A 19965-nucleotide genomic window follows, 5' to 3' on the forward strand; every position below is an offset into this window, starting at 1 on the left:
ACGACTCTTTTGCTTCCCACCAAATTCCAGATTCAAAATACAAATTATCCCCTTGTCTCTCTGCTTCAAGCCCTGAAGATCAGCTCAAGGCACAGAAGATCTTCAAAGAGCATGTTCAAAGGCTCCAAGTAAAACCCTGGTAGCTGCCCAACATAGGATGCCATTAGTGACCCAAGAAGTGATATTCAGGGCTGCAGTGGCTGTTTGTGGTGGGAGTTTGCACTCGGAGCCATCACAAACTCTTAATTATAATGTTGCAAAAGGACCGATGGAGAGTTACCTCCCCAGGCCGTGAGATGAGGAACCTAATTCTCATCGGGTGTTGCGGAGGGTTGGGAGCGTTGCAGAGACCTGTGCAACTGGAAAGGGCAGGGCTGTGTTTCTGCCTGGTTCTCGCCATGGCCGATCCCGTCCAGCTCTGCCACGTAACCTGCCTGCTCCTGTCCTGCAGGCCAGTCACATCGCTGGCACCAAACCAAACTGAAATTCTTAGCTTTTGTTTAAAACAAAAACAACAAAAAAGCCCCACGTTGCTGCATGACTGCTGCCCTCATTTATTGCAGCATTTATATTCTGGATTGATTATTTATGCTGAGCATTGCAGGCTGGCTCCTTCTGCTGGAAAGAATTCAATTTTGAGTGTGACCTTGTTGTCTTTACTAGGAGGTGAACCATGTCAAGCTGTCCTTGAGCTAGCCTGGGCGAGCGGGAGCTGGCCAGAAGGGTTAGTCATTCAGGGTGAGACTCGCAAATCAGTTGCAGGAAGAAGTGCTGGTGGTTGCTCATCAGCGTGGTGGGTCGGTTCCTCTCCAGGGCAGGTCAACGCACCAAACAACACAAGTGAGCAGAAAAATTGGTTGTATTTGCAAGGCTGTCAAGTTTGTAAGCTTGATGGATTGGAGGGAAAGAATAAAATGAGAGAACTTTTTTTTTTCTTTCTTTTTTTAGTCTTATTACTTTCCAGCAGTTGTTGCTGTTGTTTTTTGTCCTAACAGCAACAATAGCAGAATCCCTTTGGAGGCTGAATGACAGCTGAAGGCACTGCAAGCACAGCAAATGGTTTTCTGCTTCGGTATCAGCAGCGTCTTGGACTTGAACCAGATTATTATCACTGCTTACAGAAATAAAAGGAAACTGCGCATTTCAAGGTCACTGACAAAAATATTTCACTGAAGCTTGGCTCGTGGATTTAGCAGCTTGAAGAGATGGCGAGCAGTTTTGAGTAAGCGTATTCTCGTCCTGTAACGAACAGCAACCAAACACCAAAAAAAGAAGAGAAAAAGAAAGCCCTGTGCGAACGCATTTGGGTTTCCTCCGGCCGAAGCATGACTGAGTTCTCAATGCAGCCTTGCCGAGCTGGAGCCTATTTTAAAATCCCGAGCAGCGATGCTGCCTGTTGCCTGGAAACCTCCTCCCAGCCTCAGGCACTCTCAGCCTAATCATAGCCATCGGCAGCCTGTATTTATTTCCCATCCAAAATGTTATCCCAGGCTTCTGGTTTGTGTTTTTGTTTGCTTGGTTTTGTTTATTCTTTAAAATGAAAAGACACAAAGCGTAACCATCAAACTCGGTGACTTTCTGTGGGAACGGCTTGCTTGGCTGTCACTGCATTGCAGTGGTGGGAACTGGCATTTTGAGCTCTGTAAGGTGGTGGCTCGGAGGGGGAGAGGAGAGGTGGGGGCTGAGAGCCCCAGGAAGCCCCCCGAGCTCTGCCAATGCCGGGTCGCAGCCGTGCAGTGGCTTTCTGCACCTTGTGAGTCTCCTCAAGAGGGGGAAAAACAAAAAACCCCAAACCTAAGCAACTCTGAGCCCTTTCCCAGCACCCACGTGTCCAAGCTCCGCTTCCCGGTGTGGTTGCACCATCCTGTGCCGGATCTGCAGTGCAGTGTTGGGCTGCCCGGATCAGCACGGACTCGCTTTTCTCTCTGTGTGCTGGGGAATTGTCCTGCAGTTGGGGTCTGTCCCTGCAGAGGTGTTAGTCTGAGCTTTAGCAGCTCGGTGGGGTGACAGATGAATGGAAGAAAGTTTAACTTGGAGGTTTCCCTGTCTTAGGGGCCCTTTTTAATTCATGTAAACTCTTGGCCACCTTAAAACCTTAATTGATGCCGTCTTTCCCACAGGAAAACTTTAAATGATTGCTATTTCCGCTTAGTTAGTGAGCGCGATCGATCCTGATGGGATGAAAAAGAATTGATCGCAGGAGCCCCGCTACGGTTTGGTTGTGTTTCTGTCCGAGGAGTCCCTTGGGAGAGCGCTGGGCTGAAATCATCTGAAAGTTGGTAACAAATGCTAAGCAGGACAGCCAGAAGGTTTGTATGTGAGGCACAGGAGCTGCTTCAGCTGTTCACAAGTTGTTCTTGTGATTTAAATGGTTTATTTTACAAAGCTGAGAGTATTTGTTCTACCAAAGGCAGAACGAAAGGAGGCTTTGACTCGAGATGCAGTTGAACAAAGGTTGGTGTTTTGTTTAGCAGTCTTATTGCAGGCATAGAGCAACACGCAAGGCTTATCACGTCATTTCTTTTATTTTCCTCTTGAGTTAACTTAAAGTTTGACAGCCAGCTTAGGCTCTTCTCAGGGTACGCTCTTGTCTCGCAGTCTTAGTGTTGGGACATTAAGTCCGAATTGTCAGGGACAGACCGAAGAACCAGAGCCAGGCAAAGGGCAGACGCTTTCTCCATCCCCATCTTCCACTGTGTGCTGGTGATTAAGGAAAACAGAGTGATTTACCAAAGAAACCATGAGGGTGAATGAATCATGCTCTGAAATCATGTATCCTTGCTTCTCCATGGAAGGATAAGAGTGCTTGAGGGGCTGCAGGGGCCGTGGTCTGGTCCCTGGGTTCGGACGACATTGTTCAGTTGTGTAGAGAGGTGGCAACATCTGTTGAAATATTTGTGCAAATCCAAACTCTATTGTTCTTAATCACTAGAAACAAAAATGACCCATCTGTTGAATCAGCTTTTCTGGAATTATAGCTGACCTGGTCTGCCTTTCTGTATAACGCAGGGCACAGACCTGTTGTCTCCTTGGATCTTTATTGTCTTAGTTTCTAAGCAAAGCTTCCTACAGGTGATCACCTTCGTCTTCCTCTGGGGGAGGGAGGAAACAGAAGGAAGAACAAAGTGCATATGGGGGAGGCAGGAACAGGAACAGCAGAGAAATAGTGGAAAACTCTGTGGTCACAGATGGTAAAGCAAGAGGATTCCTCACCCTGCCTGTGCCACCAGCACCCCTGGATGCGTGAGCGAACAAAACCACGCTGCTTATGGCAATAGCAAAGGGAAAAAGATCAAGTACTCGGGGGAAAATGCAGAGTCTGTTGAGCTCAATTCAGTGCTGGAGGGTTTAAGAAAATAAAATAAAAAAGAACGAGGAGAAATGAGTGCTAAAACACATGGTCGTGGGTTTTCCTTTGCTAATCTCTCCCAGCTGCATGTAGTTGGAGCTCATGCTCGTGTTTTCTTTTCCTTGTAGCCTGGTAGCTTAGTTCTCCCAGTTCCCCATTAAGATCAGTATTTTTCCCTCTCTTTTCTGTTGTTGGTGGCTGTCGGAGGGTTTGAGCTGTGGCGAGCCAAAACGCAAGTGCTTGTGGGCAGTGTTAGGGGTTGTGTCGGTGGCTCTGCAGTGCCTGGGAGGGTGGTTATCTCCTGGGCTTGGTGGTTCCCCTCGTGTCTCTGACTTGCCTTCTCAGTGCAGCTCTGCTAATCTGGTTTCTTCTCCCTACCAGAATGAAGAGAAGAGGAACCTTTCCCTGGGGGGCCATGTCGGCTTCGACAGTCTCCCCGATCAGCTGGTCAGCAAGTCTGTCACGCAAGGCTTCAGCTTCAACATCCTCTGTGTGGGTGAGCACGGTCCTCTGCAAACAGACGTGGGCTGAGCTGGCGGCGCGGTCAGGTTGGGACCAGGATTTCTTGCGTGTCCTGCTGCGCCCCAGGCCTCGGCAGTCACTTTAAGCAATTCAGAAATGCCTAACTCTGTTTAAAAGATGCATAATAATTTCAATGAACTTGAGCTCTCTAGAGCTTGATGCTTCTGAGTTGTGGCTTTCACAAGTGACTGTTGGACGCTTATTGCCCAAAATGAGAGTTTTGGGAAAGGCTTTAATATATCAACTTCCTGCCTTCGGCAAGGGGGAAAGGAAGGAAAGGAAAGCTCACCTGCGTTGAGCTGAGCTACCGGTGCAGGAGCTGCAGGGAGGTCCACGTGGCTGAGCCTCGTGGGTCAAACCAGAAGAATTTCCATAATCAGCGAGGTGTTGCTCATCTCCTCCGCTGCAATAGCTTTGCAATAGGAAGGATTAAGGGAAAACTGTATGTGGTGAGTTAAATATTTCCCTTTGCAAACTGGAGTGGCTGGCATGAGCAGCTTCTCAGTGAATACGGTGTCCAGGTAGATGCAGAGGCACCATGTGTTAGCTGAGAGCTGCTGGTGATAACCTGGCCATTTCTGAGTGTAAGCCTGCACCCCAAAGCTAGGGATAAGAGGTTTGTATCTGAGCTGTGCCTGGTTGATGCTTTCCCAGGATGAGTCAAAGGGCTTGAAGCATGACCATCTCTGTGCTAGGAAGGGAGAGGGAGTGTTCCTGTTTTTATGGATTGTAAAGTATTTGCCTTGAAGATTGTGAGCAAGTGCGAGAGGCTGACTTCAAAATAACCTCCTTATATTCTTGTTTTTCTAATTTTGGTATTGACGTGATCTAGCAGGCGATACTGGCTGGAGTACTAGAAACCAATTCCTTCCAGTGATGAGATGAGCATTATTTTTACTTTGGATGGTTTTTGTATTGTGTATGAGGTCTGAAGAATTGTAACCTGCTAGACCAGCAGAAATACATGCAGAGACAGCAGCTCCCTGCCTGCCCCTCAATCTGCCCGAAGAGAATATGGCTCTGTATAGACTGTACAGTGAAACCCTGACAACTTGCACAAGGTGCTTGTGCCATACTTAAGACAGTCCTGTGAATCCAAACCACAAGTAAAAAGCATGGCTGAAATCACAGTTGACCTTCATAGACTTGTTCCTTAGCAGAAGGGTGACTGCAGCAGAGGGCAGTATGTTTTTAGTTAGTGTCATTCTTGGGGACACCAGAGTGGATACTCCTGCATCTCATCTGGCCATACCATTTGTGACCCACTGGAAAAAATTAGTGCATTTTTTTTGGACAAGAGGAAAAAAAAAACCCTGTACCCCTGTTTGCCAGCTCCCAACTGTGCCCACAACTGAACAGGAGAATGTGGCTTGCGTCAGTAGTGAGTTCTCCATATGACTTTCCTTTCAGATTAATCTAGAGCACCAGGCTGTTTTTATTTCCTTGCACAACTCTTAGCCACAGCTGGTAGGAAGCGGTGTGTGCCTCTGCCCTATTCTGAGCACCATGAGGTATTTATTCTCCAGTGAAGAGCAGAACCTGTGGTGCTGGAAGAAGGAAAAAGCCCAAACCCCTTGGCAGCAGGCGTGGCACCTCTCTTGGACAGAAACGTGCTCTCCCATCGGCGCGTCCACTGTAGGGCTCCTCGGCGGTGGCTGGGTTCAGCGAGAGGGGCTGCACTCAGTAGAAGCGGTGGCTGTCTATGCCAAAGGTATAGCACGATGGACTGCCTGGGACATGAGCGGGGAGTAGAAGGCTATTTCCTTGGATTTTGCCTCTCTTCACTCCCTTAGCCCACAGGGCTGCGTGTAGTGAATGAGGAGTTTAAATGGGGCCCCTCTGGCCAATCTGGAAAATATCAGAGTCTTGTTTAGTTACCAGGAGCAGCAGTTCAAAGCCTTTCTGGCTCACAGACAGCCTGTGAGCCAAATGTTCTGGGATGGAGCTTGCTTTGTGATGCATCCCAGGTGTCCCTCAGTGGCTGTTGGAACAGGGGGGGCTACAGATGGGAAACTTCTCCTAATCTTGCCCCTACTGATTCTCCAAGAACTATTCTCTCCCTACCAAATTTCGCTGCCATCCCCTCTTGACTCCGTGTTCTCTCCCTCTGTGTATCTCAGACGTTCAGGTTGGAAGAATTTTTTCTACTATGGGAAAGATGAAGATGCCTCGGAAGCGCCCTGCTTCGGTGCTCCAGCACGGGGCTCTGCTGAGGTCTATAGTAAAAATGCACCGTGGAACGTGCGTGGCCTCTGAAAACATTGTCATGCTTTGGCCTCTGTGTCACAGATGCTATATGGCATTTTGGTATTGGTTTCACTTTGGTTTCCCCTAAGCAGCATTCTTGTGTCCCCTTGGCTGATCTGGCATGAAGAATCATGGGGCAGCAGGGCAGCCTTGAAGGAAGCAGAAATACTAAAGGGAAACTCCAGAAATCAAGAGCAATATGAGATGAAACCAGCTGTGTTGCAAATACCATCATCTGGACTGGGTTGCAAGATCTCCCTGTGCCGCTGGAGCTCTTCAGGGCAGAGCAGCACCCCTTGTTCTCTGTCAGGCAGCTGCTGTCTTGCTGGGGTTGCCTGTGGAAGCTCATGCCTGATGTGACAGAAGATTTTGTTGCTTATTTCCTCCAGTTTGGCCAATGGTGTTTGCTGCACAGGTGGCCCTATCATCTCAAAGCATTGATATGCTGTCTGTGGTGTGTCTGTGCGGAATGGGACCATCCTGGACATTTTGCATGTACCAAGCCAGATCTTAGCAGCTCACCGAGTGCCTCGTGTGGAGCTTGCGGTGCTTTTCAGAGGGGAGAGTAAAAGAGCCACAGAGTCGACTCTGGTGTAGCTGCTGCGTGGATGGAGGGGGAAAGGGTTACAGCAGAATGGGTTTTAGTCCTGTGGCAGTTATTAATGGGACATGTGGGACTACAGGGTTGAGGCTGTGAAAGAGGGACAAGCTGCTTTAAGGCTTCCAGACCAAAGTTCAGCTGCACAGTGAAATAATGAAGCCTTCATCCAGCGTCTTTTCTGCTGTGAAAAGAGGTTTTCAGTCTGATGGCAAGTTGTCCTAGCAGGTCCAGAGCTGTCTGCCTGTTTCTGTGCTCCGAAACAGGCCTCCAGATTCCCTCCTCACAGGGGTCTCCACTCTCAAAAAGGGCAGGTCCCCAGAGACTTTAATGGCAAGATAAAGCAAAGAGAGAAAGTGGTAAAAAAGCCTATTAAACTCAGGAATCTCACAGAAAGGAGTGAGAGGAAACCTCATTGTCGGACTTCCCTGTCCCCTCCGCAGCACACCAAACACCCATTGCTTTGTGTCGATCTGCAGCGTTACCTGGAGCTATCACTGTGTTTGGGACAGCCAACAACTGACCCAGATAGTCCTTGTCAGTACGAGTAGCTGAGTTCTACTCCTTCTCATCTGAAGGCTCAAAAGACTCCACTAAAATTGTACTCTCCCCAGCTTCTCTGCTGCAGGATCCCAAACAAAGTCAGGGTACGTGGAGGGGAAGATAGCGTGTTCTGCTGTGCTGTGTGATCCTCACCGGGGAGATGAGGCCAAAGTGCTCCGCGTTAGCTTTGCATTGAGCATGGGAGGCCTTCGGGAACGCAGTTACCTTTGTGACAATTATATGTCTGTCCACAAGCAATTTGTAGTAACCTTTCACAGTGTAATTCAGTTCTGTTCTGTAATTAATGTTCTTTGAAGTACCTGTGACAAGTTCATGCTGCAGTGAGCTGATGATTTCTCCTTCCTAGGTGAAACCGGCATTGGGAAATCCACGCTAATGAATACCCTCTTCAATACCACGTTTGAGACGGAGGAAGCCAGTCACTATGAGAGCGCGGTTCGCTTGCGGCCACGGACCTACGACCTGCAGGAGAGCAACGTCCACCTGAAGCTAACGATTGTGGATGCGGTTGGATTTGGGGATCAGATAAATAAAGATGAAAGGCAGGTCTCGTGCCATCTGCTTGCTATTTCTGGGCTTGCCTCCGATGCTTAGATGTGAACTGCCTGCAGTCCTGCTTGCAGTGTTGCGGAGGAGATGTCTGTGTTTCTGTTAATAGAGTAGCTCCCTGCAGCGGCTCTGGTTCTGGGGACTAAGTGTAGAGGGAGTTGGGTGAGGAGCCAAAAAGAGAGGTCACAGGAGGTCTTTCCAGCAGAGAATGGTGTCCTCCAGGAGCGTGAGCAGTTAACAAGCTGTCCTCGGTGCAGGGTTGGGAATTATCTGTTCTGGCACTGATCAGTGTCTCTGGACCTGTTTCATTTAATTACACAGGCATCTTGTTCAAGCCCCAGGTAAAGTCTTTCTGGGACTCCAAGGTCTCTCCTTGGTGGTCATGTTGCATTGCTACAGCCAGATGGCTCAGCCCTGAGATCTGGGCAAAGTTTGATCTGTGGAAGTAGTAATCTGTCCATGCTCCACTGTCCTTAGACTTTGCAGCGCAGCCTCGGGAGAGTTCCAGCAACCTTTGGATTATAAGGTCTTTGTGTAAATGCCACCCTCTTCCTGTTGTAAGGCTAAATTGTTTGAGTCTTATAACTACTTTCTAAATGATACCGTGGTATGTCCAGGGGTACTCCTTAAGCCTTCAAACTGTTTAATTTTGAGCTCCAGTATCTGGGTTGCTAATGGTATGGTTTTAGTTACAGGCCGATAGTTGAGTACATTGATACGCAGTTTGAAAACTATTTGCAAGAAGAGCTGAAAATACGCCGATCGCTCTTCAACTACCATGACACGAGGATTCACGTCTGCCTGTACTTCATCACCCCAACTGGGCACTCGCTCAAGTCCTTGGACCTGGTGACAATGAAGAAGCTGGATAGCAAGGTAAGGGGTTGGAGACCATGGTCCCTCTTTCTGGAAGTTGTGATGCTTCTGTTAATATTGGTTGTCATGCAGAAGGTTTTGTTCCTTCCGTGTAAGTGCTGGACTCCTTCCTGCATGTTAGCTGAGGCATTTTTAGGACTCTGGTAAAACGTCATCTGCCCTGGAGGTCCTGTGCTTGTTTTCTCACTGGCTTTCCTGAAAAATGTCCGGTGAAAAACCTGTTTTCCAGCTAGCTGTGTAAAGTCTAGAGTGTCCATCGCTGTAAGAATCTTACCCAGATTAGTTCATATTTATCAAAGCCATCAGCTGCAACTTTATTAGCTCGTCTTTACAGGTGTGCAGGTAAGGATGCATTCCAGCTCCTGCAGTTGAACTGTGGAGGCTGCGGAGCCACCTCTGCTGTCCTGACCCGTCAGCAGGGGCAGAGGGGCTGAGAGCCACCAAAACTGTAGGTGTCCTAAGGTGGTGGTCAGTACAGAGGAGACAAGGGCTGAAGAGAAGCGTTGGCTGTGCATGCTGACACACAGGGAGCGCGTGAGCTGTCGCTGCTGGTCGTGCCAGATGATCTGGATAGGAGACCACAATATCTTCTGAAAATGTAAATATGGTGAGAAATTCTCAAGGTGATAGGAATCCTAAAAGTGGGTCGTGAGAGGGTCTAGCTGGGGGTTGCTGCTTTGTGCGTAAACTGTTACCGCCTCAGGGGGCAGTGGGTTACTTAACTGGTTATCGCTGATAATCCTGCAGCTCAGAGGAGGTTTCTGACACACTTTTGGTTGTTCCAGCTGGCTTCCAGGGAGCTGCAGGAGGCTTCAAAGGTCACTAGTGACAGCAGCATCTCTTCTTTTCTTTGCAAGAATTTCCTGTCTTTCAGAGCAGTATTTTAGCAGCAGGGTGGTTCCTTTCAGATGGCAGATGCTGATCAGTCTATGGAGGGGGCAAGCAAGGCAGCTGGGACCTTGCAGTAACTGGGGATCCCCTGGATTACGTTGAGGGACTGCTCTCTTCTCTGGCTGCTGTCCACGTGCAGCTCTATCGGACTTTCCCGGCGGGTAGAGTTCCCCCTCGCGGAGTCCCTGCTGTTTGCCCTCGCCACCCGGGGCTGTTGGCCTGCTTTTCCTTGGCCCCACTCCAGAGCAGGCACTGGCTTCCCATTGCAGTGGGCTGTTGGTAACCGTGGTGGCTGTTACACTGACTTCATCAGGAATCCAAAAACTTTCCCTTAATAAACTCTTGTCTCTTGGCGTGGTGCCAGCATTACGTGCTCCCAGAAATATGTTTGGAGGAAAGCTTTTGCACGATTCCCCTTGGTGCTGGTGGTCCCACAAAGCTTTTCTCTTCTTTTCCTTCTGCATTCCCTACTTTTCACATATCCCGTGGCTGCCTTTAATGTGGTCCTTGGGTATTACTAAAATAAATTCTTTGTACTTGTGCAGAGATGAGAATTTTGTGCGCACGCAAGCTTTTTATATTTCTAAACTTCCACTTAAATAGTCCTCTCTGAAGTAATTTTATCCCTTTGCTCTCATCTCCCTTCTTACCGCAGTGTGAGAACATCCTGGATTTCATGGTGCAGTGGCCTCGCACAAGCAGGCACATGGAAATGAGTAAGCAAGTAGAGACCATTGATATTTTCGGGGTGTCGGGTTTATGTTGCATTTCTGCATCGGTGTCATCCCAGGACATCAGGGTGCTTTCCAGGTACTCCTTAAAGATTTGTGCATGACAGCGCTGTGCCCCTTTCCCAGTACACATGAACCGGTGTGTGGGCAGAGTGAAGTGGGATGTCGGCAAACCCCAGGCAGCTTTCTGCCTGCTCCAGACAGGTAACAGCGAGTGGTTACCGTGGCTGAGCAGAGAGGTGACGTGCACTGACTCACGTCTGCAGCCGTGTCAGCACACCTGAACCTGGCTTTCCTCTTGGGAAGCTTTACATGGCTGGTGGCCCCTGTTTTACAGTTGAAGAACGGAGGCCATGGAGACAAAAGGTGGACCAGAGGCAATGCTTTGCTGCGTGCTCTGCTGGCTCAGCCTCTGAGACTAGTTTAACAAGGGTTTTGTAGGAACCTGGCTCAGTCACACCTTTGCTTTAGCACACCAGTGCCATGGCATCAGGTGTTGGGCAGGCTTTTGAATCCCTGTGACGATTTCAATAATGAATCTTGCTTTTAGTGTAAAGTTTACCAAATCCCTTCTGGGTAAAGCTGGTTTGTAAACAAAATCTTCCATTGTACTGTGATACAATATTTGGTTGGCTGAGCTCCTGGCCAGCTGTTGTCTAGGGTATTTAATTACAGCCAGAGAGCTGGAAGCATCTTCAGAAGCGGTTCTAGGTAGATGAAACGTGGCTGGCTGGCTGGTAGGTGGGAAGCACGTATGACCTGGCAGGGGTTGGCTTTCCATTGGGTTTAACCCGGGAAAAGGAGGAGATAAATAAAATTGCCTCTGTATCAGATGAGAAAGTGATTTATTGATTTAAACCCCAGCCCTGCCCTGGAAAGGGACGGCACAGCTGTGTGCTGCCGTGGCCATGCCGGGGCTCCCTGGATGGTTTCCAGCCAGCGTGTGCTGTTTACGAGCTGTGGCTAATTGCTCGCCCTTCGTGAGCTGACCCATCCTGGGTGGGTCACTGGCCAGCGGGGACGCTTCAGGCCAGTTTGTGCCTCTGCTGCTTGGTTTCCAAGGTAGGATTTGCCTCTTGGCTTCGCTGGGACTTGCATTTGGGAACACTTTGGAGATGGGGAAAAAGCCAGCTGTACTTCACATGGTGAAAATGCATGCAGCCTTATTCTATTAGCAAAATTATTTTCTACCAACCGACTTATTTCAGCACATTCTCGTCAGTTTTATTTTTGGAGACGAGAAATAACTCTGTGGTCAGAATGACTTGAGAAGGAGGTGCATTTTATGTGCGTGCCTGTGAGTTCGCTGTCTTGTCTGAAGCACAGACTTCCTCTGGCCGTAATTCCAGCTCCAGCAAAGACTTCCAGCACATGGACTGACAGTCAAGGGAACGCTGCGCGCCTGTCACACACAGGGGGATGACACTCCAGTAGTCAACGTCATGATTTTATTACTAGATCTTTAAATAGAGAATATCGCTCTTCCACCATGAGATATAAGAATGTTGCTCTGGGATTTTGCCTGCAACCCAAGGTAAAAGTGTAAAAGTAAGAGTGGAGAGAGAAACCTCGCACGGTTCTGGCATCACATCCTTTTACTGGGCTTTTAAAACCTGTTCAGGAAGGAGAGGAGAGGTGACTTTTCTTCTCTAGCTAGTTATATATCAGTTTATTTGGCACTAATCTCTGTGCCACATAATGTGGCCTTTGCATAGAAATGGATGTGTGGAAGGTGCCGTAGGAGGGCAGGATTAGACATGCAGTTCAGGTCGGTAGCATCTCGTATCTTGTTTGTTTCTTGTGTCCAAACTTTTCCATCCTTTCTCCTTATTACAAAGGGACGAGTTCATTCTAGACTTAGACAGCTTTTGGGTGCCAATGCTCAAAATCAGAGAAAGGAAAAAAGGAAGATAATTGTATGGTGCTCCAGGTATCACTTGTTAACCGTGGGATTCCAGCTCATGGTTTTCCAAGGCATGCATGAAATCAAAATAAAACCAGTAATAATTTAAAATATTAAGGAACTCACAAAGGAAGAAGAGAGAAGGAGGAAGATAACACCCAAATGCCATTTCCAGGACTCCACAGTATTGATGTTGGGTACTGATTACTGGAAATACGACAACTTGTAAAACCCTTCTGGGTTTTGAACTCCCTGGCAGCAGGTGCTGACTGAGTTGCCTTTTCAAAGCGTGAAGACCCTGGTTGGAGGGACTTGCACCAACCTCGGTTTGCACCTTCTTTGAGTGCTGCTTGGGGCAGCAGCTGTGACCACAGAGCCTGCCTTCTCCTGCTGCTGGGCAAGCCGTGCCAAGCTCCAGGCTCTGCACCTCCTGCCTCGCTGCGAGCAGGGCTGAGCCGGTGCTTGTTGGAAGAAGAGGGGGGAATTGCTTAGGCCAACTGAAAATGGACTGAAATCACCTCTTGTGCTGGTTCGTCAGTGTGCCTGGCTGGCTGGAGAGCGCGAAGCCCTGCACGCAGCAGCTCCCTGGCAGTGCCTTTCCCCTTGCAGATGCCGCTCCTGAGCGGGTGGTACCTGAGCCCTGAGCTGACCCTTTTTCTGTGTGAGATGGTGGATCTAAGCCTCCTCAGCTCTTAACAGGTCAGCGAGACACCCAGCTGTGGTCACGGCCCTTTTTACCTTTGTAATGAGGACATTGACCTGCTGAGGAGTGGAGTGAGACCAGCAGACCTTGTTCTGTGGGGGTTTGCGGTCCTTGGTAAAAGAGGCCAGATCAGTGGCTGAGAAAAATAAGGAATTTATCCTCTCAGATAAATTTGCAATGAGCAAATTGAGACGATTTTCTTTTGGAGCCAGTAAGTGCTCTTGCATTTATTGAGTGCTAAACCAGAGGGGGGGAGAAAAAACAAGAAGTATGGAAAAAACACTGAGCTACAAAGAGAACTTGAGCTGGAAAGCGAAGTCATTTATTTTAATGGGCATCCATTGGGGACCTAATGGCTGTTACGAATTTCTGCTCTGTAGGACAAAAAGCATTGGCTCTTGGGAAATGTTAGATGGCAAATCAGACTTTTCCTTCTTTTGTCTGAATTCTTCTGCTTTACTGCTATGAATTTGGCTGCCGTTCAGGCAGACGAGTTTTGTTGTTTGTTTAAGCAGTGGTTTGCAGTATTGCACTTGGCTTTTCTGGGCGTAGCAGCTTTATCTAACAGAGGTTCCTGTGACAGATCCTGCCCTGCTGTAGCTCTCCCGAGCACGGGGCCGTAGTGAACCGCATCCCTCCTGAAGGATGTGGCTTGTGGCCCTCGTTTGCTCTTGATCTTGGTATGTACTGGGCATGGGGAGACCTCCCCACCCTGCAGCTTGCGGGTGGCTTTGAAACCTGGGTTGAAGAAGCTGCCCGGGGTATTGTGCTTGGCGACTGCTGATGCAAAACCAAAGCTGAGCAACAACAGCGTGAAAACAAATCTCCTGTCTGCTGTGGGGCACCCTGCACCTTTCCCAGGGGGTCCGTGTAATCCGCACAGCACGCCTGAGTTGTGATCCTGGTGGAGAGGCTCAGGGAGTCCTCGGGAAGGATCCGCAACTGCTGTGAAAGCGTCTGAGGAGTCCCTGCTCTTCCTGCTTAAGCATGGGAAGGCTTCACACCAGCACGCTGCAGCGTTTCATCCTTGCGCTTGTCTTCTAAAACGGCTTGTCAGCGCAGCCAGCAGTGGATAGGCAATAACTCGAGATGTGACAGTTATGCTGTCTCTGCCTCCCTCGAAGTGCTTAACAAAATACATAGGCAAGAGCAGAGGCTTTGATGGGCTCATTGTGTATTTATTGCAGCGTGTTTGTCTTCGGTTTATCTGGAAGTCTTGTAGCCAAATTAGTCCTGGAACACTCTTCCCTCTAGTGTTCAGCTGGGCTCGTGCTGCAGCTCACATGCAAAATGTAGCACCCTTGTGGTTTTATGAAATGTAAAGCAGACGCTGGGGTAGGACCCAGGTCACCCCGCGGGCACCCACGCTCCCGACATTGCTGCTTGCCTGACTGCTGCTCACCTGGTTATTTTTCCTTCCTTCCTTCTGCTGTAGGTGAATATCATCCCGATTATCGCCAAAGCAGACACCATCTCCAAGAGCGAGTTGCACAAGTTCAAGATAAAGATAATGAGCGAGCTGGTCAGCAATGGTGTGCAGATCTATCAGTTCCCCACAGATGACGAAGCAGTCGCCGAGATCAACTCTGTGATGAACGTGAGTAACGCTGCCAATCGCATTGCCTCCAGAAGTTGTGACAAATTGAATGGCTGCACAAAAATGCATTTGAAGCGCAAGTTTCATTGGGATTGTCCATACGCTAAATCTGTTTGAAAGTTGAGCTGTGGATCTGACAGACGCCTAAGGCTATTGCATACAGAATTAATTAAAATGGGGCTCTTATTTAATCTGTGGGCCCTCTGGTGAAACTCAGGTCAACTCTAAAATTTTTTTTATTGAATTTTTGAAAAATACTTTCTTCAAAATTCATTCTGTCTGCTTTTGGGCTACTTTTCATTTGAGGAGGGAGAAACTTTGAATAAAAATTTTACAGTTAAGATTTACATTAGCCTCTTCTGACTTAAGAAGGCTAAGGATAGAAAACCCAATTTAAAATAAAGAAGAAAAATTGTTAGACTCTATTTTGTCTTTTTTTGAAGTTCAAAGATCAAATTCAGACCTGGCTGAAGCATGTGCAAAACACTTTCAAGTTTCCTGTCTCCCAAATCAGAATGTAGCTACTGCAGTAGAAACAGCTGAAATGTTTCCATGTTAATTTTTTAAATAAAAAGTAGCTTTTTCATCGAAATGAACATTTACCTGCATAGCTGTTTCTGATTAAATGCTTTGTGTTTTCTCCCCGCCCCCCCCCCCCTTTTTTTTTTAAATGTCAATAGCCAATTGATTTCTGGGTCAACCGGATGTGTGTTTTCACTATAATAGTTCTTTTTTGCTGAATTCATGACAAATTTGGAGGATGCACTCGTTTTAAAATAATGGCAGGCTGTGTGCATTGGGGAGAAGAACAGGAGTCATGCTTACTTGGTTTTTCTCCCCCCTTCCCGTGAAAATATTTTTGGCCATTTCTCTACCAGTTCCACACTTCCGGATCCATTTCTTCTTAAATGTGAAGGATTTTGTCAACCTCGTCCTACCGACGCGCCTGCTCCGTGGCTCCTTTCCTGCAGCGCTTGAGGCCAGTGCCCCGTTTCCTTACTGCGCTTGATGCTTTGCAGACTTGGAGAGCAGCGAGCACATGTTGTATCCTGCACACGTCCCTTCCAGTGCCCACACACAAACTGCTGTGCCAAGGCCTGTTTACGGATGTCTTTGTGCTTTCTGCGAGGCAGGGAGTGCCCTGCTTTTGGCGCGTGGAGAGATTACAGCTGCAAGAACAACCTGACAAATGGATAGAGGGAGATCAGTAATGATCATGGTGTTCCTACAATATTTCCCCATCCAGTTCAGTCCAGCCAGCATTGCTAGTAAGCTGTGCTGTGGCCCTGTGCTGCTCTCTGTCGTAATATCCCAGTTCATGGTAGACGCTGCTCTGAGTATTGGAGACTGATAGCTTCAGAGGAAGGACTTTTCGAAGTAGATCCTGTGCCTGGGTGAGGGGGATCTAATGGTCAGGCTGATCTCTGAGGGGTTAGCCCATGCACTGAGTCCCTGGCCTTGGCTCTGTTTCAGGCTCATCTGCCCTTCGCCGTGGTCGGCAGCACGGAGGAGGTGAAAGTCGGGAACAAGCTGGTGAGAGCTCGGCAGTACCCGTGGGGAGTGGTGCAAGGTAAGGCGCTGCGAGCCGGGCACCCGCCGCAAACCTGCCTTGTGCGTGCCCGTGCGCATGCGGGCACCCTCTCCAGCTCTGCCCTCCCGCCAGCACGTGTGCATGAAGGTGCCCTGCGCTGAACGGTGCAGAAATGTCCTGTCCAGCCTTTTGTGGGCTGGCCAATCTTTCCTTTGAATCCCCATTCCTACTGGCAGGTAGTAATGGTCAACGGGAGTCCCTGCATCCAAGGGGCTGTGTTGTGCCCTGTGTGGGACAACAGGTAGAGATCCTCGGGAGCGGAGTCTCTGGAGTTAACCTGCCTGTGCTTTAGTGCTCCCCTGCCATCTGTGCAGTTTGCTGACTTCTCCCTTTGCTTCCAGTTGAGAATGAAAGTCACTGTGACTTTGTGAAACTGCGGGAAATGCTGATTCGAGTCAACATGGAGGATCTTCGGGAGCAGACTCACACCCGCCACTATGAGCTGTACAGGAGGTGCAAACTGGAAGAGATGGGCTTCAAGGACACGGATCCAGACAGCCAGCCCTTCAGGTGAGCGGCCTTCACATCTAGCATCAGTTTAGAGCAATAGCTTGGCACTGACATCCCCAAAAAATGGGAGGTTTGTAGGTGGTCTCCACAACGCTGGGCTGGAAAATACTAGCACTGGGTCTGAACTTTGCAGCTGACTTTGGTGGTGTTCCCTTCCCTGCCTGTTTGTCTTTAAGCAACGCAGACAGGCCTGCATTTCCCCATCTCTAACTCATTGGTTAATCCAAAGAGTCTGGATTTCGTTTGCTTTCTTCCCCAGCCTCCAAGAAACATACGAGACCAAAAGGAAAGAGTTCTTGGGCGAGCTCCAGAAGAAAGAGGAAGAAATGAGACAAATGTTTGTTAACAAAGTCAAGGAGACGGAGGCAGAGCTGAAGGAGAAGGAGAGAGAGGTGGGTGTGCCAAAAACCTGTGAGAGGAGCCCAAAATACAGCCAACATAGGATCTGGGTCTGGGCAACGTATGAATCCTGGAAAGCACATGCAGCTCTTGAGCAGACCTCACCAGCCAAAGCACAAACTCACACACACACACTTCCCCCCACTCAGAGAAGGGGACACGGGGTAATGTTTTCAAAACAGCATCACTGGTTTAGGTGCCTCAGAAACAACAGTCTTCCCCGTCCTGTGCAGTGTGTAGGAGACTCGGCTGCTGCTTGGTGAGTGAATGGCAATGCAGAACGTTTTGGTGAGCATCCATGTCGGGTAGACTTCACCCCTGGAGGTTCACTGGACAGCAGGGTAGAGGAGGCAGCTGGGCTGGAGTCCCCCTGGTCACTGGTGTGAGGCCACGGGCAGCTACCGTGATTGGGGAGGAAATAAATGGACCATCTTCAAAACTAGTGAGGAATGAAAGAGCCCGCGATGCCCACAGCCCCACGGCAGGGCTGCAGACGGAGCTGAGACCCTCAGTGCACTTATCCAGGGCTCGCGCTTTCTCCCATTTGATACGTGGTGTCAGGCGGAACTGAATATATTGTGTCTTCGCTGCTTTTGGTGAAGAGGCTGTGATTGCCCAGAGGTCAGCTCTGCCGAGGGGCTTCCATGGTGCAGGGGCACTGGCTGCCGTACCCCGCCGGCTGGTCGGTCTCTGTGGGGTGGTGGGGATTCGTGCGGGAGGCGTGACTGCGGCTCCGGGGGAGCGCAGCCCGATGGTTGTGCTGGATACGGTGCTCAGAGGGTCTGTCTCCTCCCAGCTGCATGAGAAATTTGAGCACTTAAAAAGGATACACCAGGAGGAGAAAAGGAAGGTGGAGGAGAAGAGGAGGGAGCTGGAGGAAGAGATGAATGCCTTCAACAGGCGGAAAGTAGCAGTGGAAACCTTGCAGTCCCAATCCTTGCAGGCTACCTCACAGCAGCCGCTGAAGAAGGACAAAGACAAGAAAAAGTAAGTGACTGAACTTGAGTCTTTCTCCTCTGCCGCTGGGAAGCTGGGTGTCTGCTCAGATGCTTTAATGTTTGGTCAATTGCTTAGACAGCAAATGGAAAAGGGGATTTTGGAATCCTAATTCCAACCCTTCTGACTCTTTGCCTAAAGCAGAGAAGAGACGGGGTCCACCTGTGCCTGGGCACTGCCCTGGGGAAGCGCTAGTGGCTGCAGGTGGGGGGGATTTGCAATTTGGGGCCATTCTGTGAAGGCTGAGAGTCCTGCGGGGTTTGCCCGTGCCTCTGTGACAGCCAGCTCAAGTGATCCTGCGAGCTGTCTGCTCCTGGAGACAGACGGGAAGGTGACTAGAAATGAGCTGCATCTTGTCCCCAGCAGAGAGGAGTGGGGACAATCTTGGCACAGTTGTAAGGTCTTACAGATGAGGTCCCCCGTCATGCACTACCTCCCTGTGATCTGTAGGCTTGGGGCCCTCTTTGGAGAGTGCTCTTACTTTATTTTTAGAGGCAGAGCTGTAAAGAAGGGAACAGCAGCTTAGAGTGAAGATGCATTGGAAATTCATTAGGGCTCCGTGTGAAATAGGGCTCCAAGACACAGTTCTGCTTACAAGAAAGCTCTTTTCCCCTAAAGGCAGAATTCTTATCTTAGCTTGCTGCAAGTTAATTGACATTGCTGAAGCCAGCAAGAGCGTGGAGCGAGGGCATGTAAATAATGCTCTTTCAGCTGCCTGCTTGTGTAATGATAGAGCAGGAATGGGGCAAACAGGTTTAAGAAGAAAAGGTGTGGGGGGGTGATCCTGCTTCCATTCAAGCCAGTCTTCAAGGAACACTGGCTAGGGAGCAAAATGAGAAGCACCATCATGCACGCTGGTAGTTCTGTTATTCCAGCATTTTTTGTTACTTCCCCTTGCGTGAAGGAGCTTAAGAGTCTGAACTGCATTCTGTCAAATCCAAACAGGCCGGTGGCAGTGCTTTCTGAGCCTTTTAATGATGAAAAGAAAAAACAGACCATCGAGAGTAGCAACATCCAAGTTTGCTCTTGACAGCACAACGTTCGGCTTCACGCTGCTGATGAGATTTTGTGCTCTGTCATTTCTCTGCTGTGAACTGCAGCACTAGAAAAGCTCATTCTGCGTACTGCCATGCTAGTGATTTGTTTCTTCCTATGGAAGATAACAGTGCGTATTATTTAACCTGTTTCCTTGGAATGTAAATGTGTTGGTGTTAAAACCAAAGCACTCTCTTCTGCAGACCTCTCGGCATGCTCTGGGCATGTCCCACCTCATGCACAGAGTCCAAAACGCTTTGTAAAATATTTTGTTGAAAACAGAATTTAATCCAGCTAAACTCGGACATGAATAAGGGGCTGAATACCGGGGCAGCCTGGGGCCCAGGTCTGCTTTGAAGAAGGTGAACACGCCGAGCTGCACGCTGTTAACTTGCGCGAGCGATGCCGGTCGCTGGGATGCTCCGGCGGTGATGTACTGTGTGCGCTGGCCAGGCAGAAACACTGCAGCTTTCCCTCCGCTCCGTCTGTCTGCGATAGAAATAGGTTTCCCGCGCTTTGCTGGTTTTAGCCCACCTGCAGACGTGAGTCCGGACGCCCTTCCGCTTCTGGGTGGTGATTAGAAACCGGCCATGGCCAGAAGCGGGGCCAGGAGAAGGCAGCTCGGGCGGCGTACGAAGGACCGAGGGGCACCCACAGCGTGTGCTCTGCGCGGTGGGGACCCCGTCCAGTGGTGGGGGCCCCCGTGCGGTGCTGGGGCGGGGGGGTTGTCTTCAGCTCCGGAGCACGGCTAGAGGAGGTGCACCATCACCAGGAATAAAATTAATAAATCAGGGAGAGGAGGTGGTTTTGGATTGGGTTTTGGGGTTGTTTGGTGGGGGTTTTTGTTTTTGTTTTTGTTTTGTTTTTGTTTTTGGTTTGGTTTGTTTTTTTTTTTCCAAACCTG

At 49.2% G+C, this 19965-nt stretch overlaps 1 protein-coding gene across 3 annotated transcripts in view; it reads left to right on the top strand.

Annotated features, from left to right (window-relative positions):
• SEPTIN8 (septin 8) overlaps positions 1-19965 on the top strand; it is a 37572-nt gene that overhangs the window by 13586 nt on the left and 4021 nt on the right. For 2 of the 3 annotated variants that reach the window (XM_075509770.1, XM_075509768.1), the window contains exons 2-9: positions 3731-3845; positions 7627-7822; positions 8519-8705; positions 14369-14530; positions 16004-16100; positions 16463-16631; positions 16891-17023; positions 17827-18017. In XM_075509770.1, coding sequence (XP_075365885.1) covers positions 3731-3845; positions 7627-7822; positions 8519-8705; positions 14369-14530; positions 16004-16100; positions 16463-16631; positions 16891-17023; positions 17827-18017 — 1250 coding nt within the window. The remainder of the gene's footprint in view (positions 1-3730; positions 3846-7626; positions 7823-8518; positions 8706-14368; positions 14531-16003; positions 16101-16462; positions 16632-16890; positions 17024-17826; positions 18018-19965) is intronic. The other variant, XM_075509769.1, reaches the window with a different exon arrangement.

This window comes from Mycteria americana, chromosome 8 (genome assembly GCF_035582795.1).
Source record: "Mycteria americana isolate JAX WOST 10 ecotype Jacksonville Zoo and Gardens chromosome 8, USCA_MyAme_1.0, whole genome shotgun sequence".
In the NCBI taxonomy this organism is placed as follows: domain Eukaryota; kingdom Metazoa; phylum Chordata; class Aves; order Ciconiiformes; family Ciconiidae; genus Mycteria; species Mycteria americana.